General features: G+C 40.0%; 1 protein-coding gene across 1 annotated transcript in view; it reads left to right on the top strand.

The window, feature by feature from the left end:
• Window positions 1-12,826, top strand: part of LOC5579816 (rho-associated protein kinase 1) — a 50,033-nt gene that overhangs the window by 33,311 nt on the left and 3,896 nt on the right. Inside the window, 2 exon segments of the mRNA XM_001650996.2 lie at window positions 12,336-12,447; window positions 12,512-12,772. Coding sequence (XP_001651046.2) covers window positions 12,336-12,447; window positions 12,512-12,772 — 373 coding nt within the window.

Genomic DNA, 12,826 nt, shown 5'->3' with positions numbered 1-12,826 from the left:
GTTATAATGTGGCCACTACATGAGGGAATTTTAAGAAAATTGCATCAGTGTAAACCTTTTGAGAAACGATGTAATTGGATAACTATGAGTTTTGCATTTGTTTAATTCTACAAATGACCATTTTCGGTTCCCGGTACGCCTCAAACTTACGATAAAGTGGCCAATTTGTATCTGAACATCAGTTTCAAGCTTATAGGATCGCAATTTAGTGCACAATTATGTTTGATTTCTACTTTTCAAGAATTGAAACGGATTAGTATCCAGCAACAAATCTATTCGTGATCAAACGTCAACATCCCACCGCAAAATCGCTAGTGTTTGGAGGTGATTTTAACCTCCAACTTGCCAAATAACCTCCAAATCATCACCTCCAAGTTAGTTCTAATAGCCTCCGTTATATGAAATATGGTGGCGCGTCGATCGTCGCAAGTTTATCGTTAAACAGTCAATAGCCGGTTCTTCCTGGTATTACGTCCGAATGGCCACATCCGGTACATTTTAAACGGTGCAAAACTATTCTTTTATAATGTTGAATATCAGATCTTAATGATTTATGCAAATTAAAATTATTGTTATTGCAAATAAGTAAAGATAACTTGGCATGTCGTAAAAAATAGCCCTTTTTACCCGACTTGATCCAATGACCCACCAGAATAACTCCGGCCATAGGAATATTTCCGATTTCCTCTGGCCACTTCTAGAAACTAGATATGTGGGCCAGTGAACTGACAAAAAATCATTTGAATCCGTTGAGAATTATCTGAGCGGTGAGGGTTTCAGTACTTTTGCTTTCACTCAGTCCTATACGGGTTAAAGATGATTGGTTATTGGTCAAGACATTTTAAAGTGAACATGGGCACTGCGGAAACGGACACGAGCTGGGCACAGCTTTTGTCATGATGGACGAAATGCAGAGGCCCCTGATTGGGTGGTGGCCAATCGACAACAGAATTTTCTTCAATATCAGCATAATCGGCGTGCAAGTGACAATAACGATAAGGACGCTTTGTACGCACAGCTGGAACGTGAATACGACAGCTATCCAAGTCATAACGTCAAAATCGTTATCGGAAATCTCAACGTTCAGATTGGTCAGGAGGAGGAATTCAGATCGATTATAGCGAAGTTCAGCGGTCCCCAGCTTACGAACGCAAATGGACCTAGACTGATTGATTTCGCCTCCTCCAAGAACATGCCCATGCGTAGTACCTACTTCCAGAAGCCTCCCTTATCGATACACCTGGGGATCACCCCAACAGACTGAATCCGCAAATCGACTACGTTTTAATTAATGGAAGACATTTCTCGGACATTATCGGCGACAGAACACAGCGCAAATATCGATTCAGACCACTACCTTACGATGGCTAAAGTTCGCCCGAGACTTTCCGTTGTGAACAACATTTGGTACCGACGCCGGCTACGGTACAATCTGGAACGACTCAAACTTCCCAAAGTCGCAACTCATTACGCGCAAAGGTGGATACGTTCATCCGACTAAGGGCTGAAGCTAGGCGAATCGGGCTGCACATCAATGTGCCGAAGACGAGTACATGATAGCGAGGGGCTCAAAAGAAGACATGATACGCTCCCCACCTCGAGTTCATATTGACGGTGATGAAATCGGCGGAGGATAGATGGAAGACAGAACGTGGAGAAGGCGAATGAACCATGAATTGTACCAGCTGCTGGGAGATCCAACCATCATCACCCTCGCAAAAATTAGGAAGCTGCGGTGGGCCGGGCATGTCACCAGAATGTCGGATAACAACCCGGTGAAAATGGTTCTTGGAAACAATCCGACCGGCACAAGACGACGCGATGCGCAGCGAGCAAGATGGGTCGATCAAATTGAGGACGATCTGCGGACCCTTCGCAGAATGCGTGGCTGGCGACGAGCAGTCATGGAACGAGTCGAATGGAGACGTCTCCTACGTACAGCAGAGGCCACCCAGACCTTAGCCTGATTGGTGAGGTACGCGCAAAGGCTTGAATGATCTTTGCCGGATGCTGACCGAGGCCGCTGTTGAGGACTGCTAGAGTAGCGTCAAAAGCACCTCAAAAATCGCAGATGAGTTTCTATCAAACCTGATTCTGGGATAATATGTGCCGCCTGGAAGAGTTGAAGTGCGAAGAGATGAAGCAATCGTTCTCAAGAAATACGTAAGTTTTTAATTTCTTCTATGCATCCCGCTAAGGCTTTGTGCCGGGATAAGGATAAAGGTATCTTGACGGACGAACGTGAGGTGATTGAAAGGTGAAAACAGCACTACGATGAATAGCTGAATGGCGCAGAGGCGGGGATGCAGAATAACTAGTGGAGGATAAGCAATTAAGGAGAATTAAAAGGTACAAGGTACTCAAATCTACTTGATATTCCGCATTAGCGATGTCCGTGTTGTAGCTAGAGACGTTGAACGTTGGGAACGGCCAAAGAGAAAACGAAAACACCAAATTCAAGTCTATTCTGTAAGAAAAAGTACCACCAGGAAGATGCAGAACGCGAAAAGATAAGACTCAAGCAATGTTTTGGCTTTATCAACGTGAGTTTTTACACATTAGGCTAGTTCTTAAGGCTCAAGCTCAAGAAACACAATAAAACGATCAGTGAGCAATTCTCGCTGAAACCGGGCCGCCATCGGCACCCATCGTTAGAATTCCAATTTTATGTCACTGATCGCTAGTTTTCGATAAAACTTAAGGGTGGTCCTTTCTGTTTTCTCAAATTAGTGGACCCCTCGTACGCTAGCTAGCTGAAAAGTTTGCCGAAAAGCCCATTTTTTGATAAATCTTGGGTATTTCTTCACGGGATATGTCTCATTTTTTGCTTGGAACACATAGCAAACTTAGTGGCATCGTATACAGAAAGGATATAGCTTTCATTTAAACTTGAAAAAAATTTGGCGGCCAATTTGAATTTGGCCGCCATCTTGAATTTTGTTAGAAAAATCGATTTTTCACCATTAGCGCACCGCTAGTTTTGAATTCTGAGATCACCATCAGAAAGCTGAGGAAAAATTGCGTAAGATAGGCTACAGAAACTAGGTGAGCAATGGTATTTACCCTATGATATGAACGATTTTCTAAATCATGTTATAAGATTTTGACGTATATGGCGAGTGCAATCAATACAAACATCATTTTTTGTACAACAAAGAAACAACTTTTCAACCTTTGGTGTTTTATTCAAGTCGAGTAAAGAATAAGAATACTATTTTTAGTGAAAAAATCTGGCGGCCATCTTGGATTTTGACGCCATCTTGATTTTAGGTAGTAGAATTAATTTTTCACCTTGATAGCACTCAGCATGTCGAATTTAGAGGCTACCAATAAAAAAAAGGATACGTATACTCTTCTTCTTATTATTCTTCATTTTACTGACGATACGTTCCTAAAGGAACTGAGCCTGATACTCAGCTTTATTAGTTATAAATCCAGGTTATTAAACAGGAATTTTCTTTTTTAATACGATTTCTGACAACAGAATAATTCTTGGACATATCTATGAATTCAGTAATAATGAATAAATATATTCAATATATGAAAACCGTCAAAAACATTGATTGTATTAAGCAAACATTTTTTTACCCTATGCATTGTTTTTCATTGTATGAAGTTTATAGATTGCATGTCGGGACATTAGTAAGCCTTGTGGTAATATCTGTAGTTCTAACGTTAAACATTGGCAAAAGTGCATTAATTTATAATGAAAGTCTTAAATTTTGAAGCAAAAAACATCCTTGATTTTCTAAGTCATAAAGTATCGTTTTTAGTACCGCCCAACATGCATGTGAAAAATAGCGAAATTGAATTATGAGAAGCAGGTTTTGTTCTAATGTGGACGTAATGCCGAAAGGCAGGTGTATAACTTCGAGGTTAGAAAAACTGGCGGCCATCTTGGCTTTCGACGCCATCTTGGTTATTAGCAGTTGCATGATCTTTTACCATCTCAGTGCTCATCATGTTGAATTATAAGGCCTCCGTTAAAAAAAACAATCAGATTCTATCTTTCTTATCTTATCTCAGCTGTTCAACTGATTGTTCATTTGTATCAATGGTTTTAGACCAAATAAATGAAAGAAATAATGCTTTTTTACAACTCGAAGATATGCAGAAGAATCATTCAGGTAGCAAATAAGCGTTAAAAAATCCAATTTGATAATTTGTTTTTAAAACTAGTTAAGCTGAAGGGCTGGCTCTGCTCCAGTAGGGACGTAACGTGAGGAAAAAGAAGAACAAGAAGAAGAATAAGTATAACGGTAGCATTTAAATTCAACATGTTGGTGAAAACTCATTCTACTACTTAAAACCAAGATGGCGTCAAAATCCAAGATGGCCGCCAATTTTTTTCACTCAAATTTATACTCCTATTCTTCATCTATCTCAAATAATACACCAACGATTGAAAACTTGTTTCTTTGTTGTACAAAAAATTATGTTTGCATTGATTGCACTCGCCATATACGTCAAAATAGTAGAACATGATTTAGAAAATCTTTCATATCATAGGGTAAATACCTTTGCTCACCTAGTTTCTTTAGCCTATTTTACGCAATTTTTCCTCAGCTTTCTGATGGTTATCTCAGAATTTAAAACTAGCGGTGCGCTAATGGTGAAAAATCGATTTTTCTAACAAAACTCAAAATGGCCGCCAAAATTTTTTCAAGTTTAAATGAAAGCTATATCTCTTCTCTATATGATGCCACTAAGTTTTCTATGTGTTCCAAGCGAAATATGAGACATATCCCGTGAAGAAATACCCAAGATTTATCAAAAAATGGGCTTTTTCGCAAACTGTTCAGCTAGCTGGCGTACGAGGGGTCCACCAATTTGAGAAAACAGAAAAGACCACCCTTAAGTTTTATCGAAAACTAGCGATCAGTGACATAAAATTGGAATTGTTGGAATTGGAAGTTGAAGCACATTCAACATTTCGATGGTTTTGGAAGGAGAGCAAACATTAAAAGGCATCCTGCAAGCCTCCAAGCAAGCAATCAGTGATTTGATTGCGACACTTGCTCGAGTATGGATCATAAACATTAAACAAAACTTTGCATTCTGATTGCACTCTCGATTCAAATTACCCGAAAATGAGTTAACACATGGAGATGTTGACTACGCTAAAAGTCGTCCCGTGCCATGGGCCTGGCTGAAATGTATGGGAATTAAACCGTTTTGTGATAGAGAAAGGTGGAAACAGCACTACTACCAACACCTAAATGGCGCAGAGAATAGCAGCTAATGGCTACGTCCCGTATTGAATTCCGGACTGAAAAAATAGTCCTTGCGTTTGCATAAAGCCAAATACAAACATCTCTAGCTCTAGGTCATAGTTTAAACTGCAGAATTGATATAATACAGACAAAAAAAAAATCAGTGATATTTTGGATATCAAAGATTTTCGCTGGACTTCGTCAAGCTAATCAAACCATCAACCAAAGATCTTAACAGCATTCTGCCTCAAGATCTTGTGAGCAGCTCCTCATTGATTCCAACAAAAATAAGCCAAGAATCTCACAAAAAAATTAAAATTTCAACCAACTTGCTGAAAATTATCATATTTTGCATCCCTATGTCAGGTTCAATACAATGCCTATTAAAAGTAACTACACACTGAAGTAATTTTCCTCGATTAATCATGTCTTCCATTCGGTGAAAGCATATCCTGATCATTTGCTCAGAAAACCTCGTCCTTGTGGCAAGTAACTTTATTTCTCGTCGCATAAACGACGTTTGCCCAATCAATCTTAGCGATATTCATACCTTTATCTACGCTGAAGATATTCTGTACGTTACTACCGGAAAAACTACTACGAAAAGCTCGCACCAGGATAGAGGCTCAGGTATCGGTTATTTTCTTTGATACAAGGACTTCATGATTATTCGGGAACAGCCAATCCAAGCGTGTAGGGGCCCAGTTAGCCGTAGCGGTAAACGCGCAGCTATTCAGCAAGACCAAGCTGAGGGTCGTGGGTTCGAATCCCACCGGTCGAGGATCTTTTCGGGTTGGAAATTTTCTCGACTTCCCAGGGCATAAAGTATCTTCGTACCTGCCTCACGATATACGCATGCAAAAATGGTCATTGGCACAGTAAGCTCTCAGTTAATAACTGTGGAAGTGCTCTTAAGAAGCTGAGAAGCAGGCTCTGTTCCAGTGGGGACGTAATGCCAGAAAGAAGAAGAAGCCAATCCAAGCGAATAAAGCCTTAAAAGACTTGGTGTGTAGCTAAACAAAAGAATAACCTGAAATCAGCATATCGACGTAGAGATGGCCAATTGCAGATCGCATCGATTGAACAACCAAGCATGTCGTTTCCGAGTAGCCTAAGTACTATAATCTACAGCCTTCCCTTTATACGGTATGTAGTTGATTTACATCTACACTAACACTCTGATTGGAACAATCGCCCAGGTATGATAAAATTACTAATCGTTTCACGCTGATTCCCGTCAATTAGAACAGATTCCGCCCGCATTGTTCTTGACAAAGCTATGGCAGATAAAACAGATGAAATGTATGCTGCTGAACAACTAGTTTATATCAGGCTCTTGTAAAGAATATCTTCATCAAAGGTCTGTTTCCGCAATAGAAAGTTACGACGGAGATGGAGTACAGAATAGTGACAACGAAGAATCGCCGAGAGTTGATAACGGTAGCGAAAGCCTTAAACGTAGTACACTGCCGTGAATCGCAAGTCAGTCCCATCTGCATTTTCGTCAAAATTGAGTTGAGTTCAGTTTTCAACATTTCTTCAAATGCTCTTTCAGCTGCCCTAATGAGATAATAAGATTTGTTCAGAAAGAGTTGGAAAAAACAGCAAGTCAAATTGTCCCATAATGAAAAGTAACCGCAAATCAGTACCACTACAGATTCCCGCACCGTGTAACACAAAAATCAACCGTGTTTTGATCATCTTTATATTTTCCTCAGAAAGATATCGTAGTGAAAAGCAAATTGTGAAAGTTTCATTAAGATTTGGTCATGTTTCAATCATCTGGAATTTTTTGAATATTCGTATGGAAAACGAGTTTGGAAACTTCACTCCCCATTTTCTCAATGCCTACTTTTTACAGATGGGACTGACTTGCGATTCACGGCAGTACAGGACCAGATTTAATTTCAAGACTACCTCCGAAGCCTACGCTTCAAAACTGAGGCGATAATAGCATGTTTCTATATACATGGTCCAAAACTGATACTGCAGCTGAAGCTTGATAAAACACCGGATGATTTCTCAACGTATGCCAGAAACCAAGAACGTAGAGAGTGTAATGGTCTGTTGAATATGCAGTTCGGCTTTAACTGGGGACCTAACGATGGTGGATATTATGGAAACCACTTAGATTTCTTGAGAAGCTATGGCGGATTCTGAAAAGTTGCTTGCCGCTCATTGCTTATGGTGAATTCCGATTAATGAAACAGGAGCGTGACCAGATGAAATCCCAAACCTTATTGCGAACCGAAAACAGCGATCTTTGCGAACTCTGATTTTTTTCAGGATTACGCTACAGAACCGCGTTGATAATCACCAACCACCACTTTTGTGGATAGTCGTCCTAGCTTTGATAGATAGATGGGCATACATCTTCTTCTTATTGGTATTAACGTCCTCACTGGGACAGAGCCGGCTACTCAGCGTAGTGTTCTTATGAGCACTTCCACAGTTATTAACTGAGAGCTTTCTTTGCCAAAGTTGTCATTTTCGCATTCGTATATCGTGTGGCAGGTACGATGATACTCTATGCCCAGGGAAGTCAAGGAAATTTCCATTACGAAAAGATCCTGGGCCGACCGGGAACCGAACCCAGACACCCTGGCATGGCTTTGCTTTGTAGTCGCGGACACTAAGCACTCGGTTAAGGAAGGCCGGTATGTGCACAAGAACCCTGTTCGACCTGATGCAAAGTGCTCTTCAGGTAGTCGAGAGTTGGTGTCGCCAATATGGTCTTTTGATTAACGCGACTAAAACATTTATTGTTTTGGAATTCGACCTTTACGTTTTTCTGGGTCTGAAATTCATGTAAATGATCAGGTAAAGTACGTCGAAGTCATTCTAGTTTCTAAATTTTCCAAGACACCTTTCATCGATTTCAGAGTCAGAAAAACTTGCATGGCCTTCGGTCAATGCCGGCGAACCCTTGGTAAATTTGAGGCCTCAAGCCCAAGTATATTAAATAAATTTACACTACAGTTGTTCAACCAATATTGGCAATTTGATTTCTTGTGTGTGAACAGAATGAATGAATCTAATTGTACTTAAAAATAAGAAAAAATAAAACTTCCCGGACTGTGGACAGATTAACATATTGTGTGGGGGCAAAAGGGCGAAGTGAGAACTATCCTATCAAAATTGACAAAATTGAACCATCTCCAAAGGATGTGATTGATGGCAATGTCTGGGTGAATTCAGTCAACTCTGTAAACCTTGTATGGGTACCTGGCCATTCTTCCATCGCTGGAAATGAATTGGCTGATGAGCTAGCTCGCGATGGAGCATCGCATGACTTCATTGGCCCTGAGCCGGGTATTCCAATTTCGAAGTGCTGGGTGAAGCTTCAGATAAACTCTTGGGCGGCAACTCAGTACAAGCAATATTGGAATAGTTTGGAGTCGTGTCGTCAAACAAAATTGTACATTACTGAGCCATTATGTACCAAAAATGGTGTGCACTGAAATGTGTCCTCTAAGCTCGGACACTATGATTTCCACCATCAAAGTTTACACCAAACCCACATAAAGGCCAAGGAGTGCTTCGTATGTCAGTACATGCCTTGTGGGTTCAATCTTTGCATGATGTACAGCGTTTGAAGCATATTAGCAAGATCATAGGTCAGTTCCATAAACTCCTTCTTGATCAGCGCCTTAGATCGAGTCGCCGTCTATGTTGCATAAACGGTTGCTCGTATACAGATGAAAATGTCTTCGAGACGCGTTTATAGTCCTTCACAATTTCTTTGTCAGCTCGAAGATTGAAGTGTATTCTTAGATACAGTCAACTCTCCCTTACTTGATCTCCGTATCTCAATATGTATCTAGTTAGAGAACCATAGTAAAATTTGGTGTTCATGGCTACCTCGATGGTCCCTTGAATCGCATATTTGCACTGTTTTAGTTTTCTGTAACACGATATCTCCCTAACTCGATGGTACCTTCATTATCGAATTATGGAGAGATGACTGTACATCATATCTTGTGGCTGCTTCTTGTGCGCTCATTTGCCTTAAAAGCATCATGTTTACAGTAAGGTACCGTGGGGCAAGTGGGTAATGGAATTCGCATAGTTGAGATTCTTCAAATTCTAGAGACTTTAAATTGAAACAAATGAGGTCGTGTATATTTTTTAGCTTGACTCCCACCAAATATAAGCAGCATGCTGAAATTATTTTTTATGAAAAATTGAAGAAAAAAATACAGAAAAAGTTTTTGAAAAATGTCTTATTACTTTTCCCTTGTCCCAAAAGTGGGGCAAGTGAAAAGTTTACCGTTTTGAACAATAATTTCAGAAACAAACAGTTATATTCACGATTTCTATTAGCTTTAACGTTTGTTAAGGCTTCCCAATGAACAATAACATAAGTAACATGTAAACAAAGATGTTATTCTTTTCACTTGAATTTTCTTCTGTTCAGTTATGTTAGCTGAAATGATTCGACAACATTATAACTACCACATTTCCAATGTTAGTTCTTACATTATAGGACAGCAATTGCATTTTTGCTCTGTAGAATTTCCACCACTCGTTATCTGTTTTTGAGAAAGCCGAATATGACGTCGGATAACTCTTCGGGAGAAATCAAATGGAATCCTTCAATAACGTATTTAGTATCTTTTTTATGTGGATAGACCTATACCCCATTTTTATGTTTTGAACTAGCAACTTTTCAGTCAACGTCTTCCTTTTAATTGGCTGCCCGAAGTAGACATATTAATATTGTAATGTCTAGCAACATCTTTTAGAGAAGTTCCATGATTTCTAATAGCTTTCAACGCTTGAGTATAGTGTTTCTTGAATTATCAGCACGTTATGTTTTTCTATGATAATTGCGAACCATGTTTACTTATGGCTACTTAAGTACGAAAACTCAAATTCAATCTCTAATGATAAACTTTTCACTTGCCCCACCTGATAAGAAAATTGACGGTGTTTAAATTTAGTTATTTTTAGGTCTACGTCGAATTAATTCTTAAACTTTTTTTATTGCAGTTTGAAACTGTCACAGAGGACAACTAAGAAGTGGTACAGGAAACTGTTTTCCGCAACTTTTTTCCACTGAAAATATTAAAATAAGATTGTACGCCGCCAACTTGTTACGGAGTAACAGTTGACAGGTTAACAATTTTTCGCTCTATTATGCAAAAATGGCTGAAAAATCTCAGAAATCTCTTACCTATCGTAATGTTCTAAATGGCCTCAAAGGTTTACGCATGAGTTTAAAACGTTAATTCACATATTCAGTAAAATATATCAATTGTTTTCACTTACCCCATTTACCCACTTACCCCTCGGTACCTTACTTTATAAGGCCTCCAAGGACCGAAAGTTTTGTTGTTTATGCTTTATTTTTGTTGCTGTTTGTTTTTGCACCCTACATTTATGAAAAAGCGAATTTAAAATTAGATCCCAGTTATTAGGTTAACATTTTCACTGTCCGGCCATAGAGGACTTGCAATGGTTTACAAAAAAGGTTGCTTTTCTTTGAAATTCTACATTTTCTAAAAAAAATTGCATTGTGATTGATGCAAAACTTAGTGAAGTCAACGTACGGAGACAATTCAGCTTAAATTATAAGAAACATTTGTAGCTACACTTGTATGAAATTTTATCGTTTCACATTTTTTTGGTAGATTGTATCAGAGTGAAACTTTTAACAGCTACTGTTTGTTTACGTTTGGACATGAAAACGTCATAGTTTGTATACACCGCAAAAATGTGTTTTGGTATAATCCTGGAATACTAAAATCTTAATATCATTATTTGTTTTTGGAAAATTCAAACTGTCAGGCCATAGAGGCTGTCCGGCCAAAAAGGAATTCCTCCTAACTGTCTAGTTTTTGCGCAAATGCGATACCAATTACTTGGTAAACACTTATTAAGTGAAACTGAATTCAGAAGCCTGAATCTTCAGGACATTCTGTTATTCTTAACCCGCTGTGGTAATGAGCTATAGGCTCTCTTTACACTCATGCGTTTTGCAGTGCCATTTTCAGGGCGCTGTTTGAACCCATTGTGGTATGGAGCTACATGCTCTCATTTCGCTTATGCGATCTTCCCTCTTCAAGGGACCCCACACCTATTTCCTCCCATCTTTCCCTTCCCTTTCCTCTCTCATCGGGTAGATGATGAAATAGGCTCAAATATGGCGATGGCACAAATCTACCAACTGATGGGGAACGTGCCTTTGGAGCCGGCCTTCTGATACCTGATACCTGATACAGAAATACGCTATTACGACCGAGAACAGCTAATCTATATATACGGGTCTTTACGCGTAATCGTTTCTTTCGGCTGCTCCCAAATGTAGAGTTCAGAGCAAATGATCACAGCGTTCCGTGGACTCCAGAAACAAAAAAAAAAATCTCGGATTGGTTATGAACTTTAAACTTAAGTTTGATAAGCATATCAACCATACACTGGTCAAGTGCTACAGGCTTATCCGCTCGCTTTACCTGCTAGTAAAACGCCGGTCGTCTCTTCAACTTCACAATAATGCGTTCACTACCGGCAAATGAGCATAGTAGATATTACAGAGGGGTTAATTTGAGGGAATAATAGCAAGAATGGGATAGCGCCGTGAAAGCAAGATGGGATCGTAGATATAACTTTGTAGATGGAGATAAAGCATGCAAAAGTCATCTATCAGTAAACCGAAATATCTAATCGAATTGCAGAAGCAGAACCAACCCCGATCTGGCTAAGAATTTCCCAAATCTCTGTAAAATTCAACGATCTTGTTCCTCGGGTCCAAATAATCGTAGCGGTTAACGCACAGCTATTTAGCAAGACCATGCTGAAAGTTGTGGGTTCGAACCCAAATCGGTAGAGATCTTTTCGTAACTAAAATTGTCTCGACTTAGCAAGGCTTCGATAGAGTATCTTCGTGTTTGGCACACGATATTTGAACACGATATTTGTAAGTTCCTCTTACAGGGTGTCACAAGACATCCGCCGACATTTTGCAAGGCCTTGGTCATGGAACGCCAAAAATGTTAGCGAGATATCTACAAATATTTGTTCAGATTGAGATCAGATCAGTGATTCCGTTCCATACAGCCATTCTCTGAGAACTTCGTCTTAATGACAAGTAAAATAATCGTTCCCATTCTTACATTCCAGGTCACGAGTTTCTGCAGATTAGTTACCATATACCAACCACGTGTGACCTTCCGTCTTGCCAGAAAGCCCTTTGGCATGTGTTCAAGTCCCTACCCGCCTACGAGTGCAAAAGGTAAAACTTCTTCTTAAAACAGTACCTATTAAGACATTAAATTTGACCGTCCGATCCATTCCAGGTGCCGCTTCAAGCTGCACAAGGAGCACGTGGACAACAACAACCCGCTGGCGCCGTGCAAGCTGCATCATGACCCCAACCACGCCCGCGAGATGCTTCTGCTGGCGACGTCCAACGAGGACCAGGCCCGGTGGGTAAGTCGGCTGTCCAAGCGTATCCAGAAGAGTGGATACAAGGCCAACTCGACCAACAACCTCCAGCAGGGCGGCAGCACCGGTAGCAGTAGCAGTGGCAACGGGGACGGTAGCAAAATTAGTCCAAGGTGAGTGATTTGCTTCGAGGGGGAGAGAGGAGGGGAACGGTGCCTATAACCATT

This window comes from Aedes aegypti, chromosome 1 (assembly GCF_002204515.2).
Source record: "Aedes aegypti strain LVP_AGWG chromosome 1, AaegL5.0 Primary Assembly, whole genome shotgun sequence".
Taxonomy (NCBI): domain Eukaryota; kingdom Metazoa; phylum Arthropoda; class Insecta; order Diptera; family Culicidae; genus Aedes; species Aedes aegypti.
This window is presented reverse-complemented; position numbering and strand designations above follow the sequence as displayed.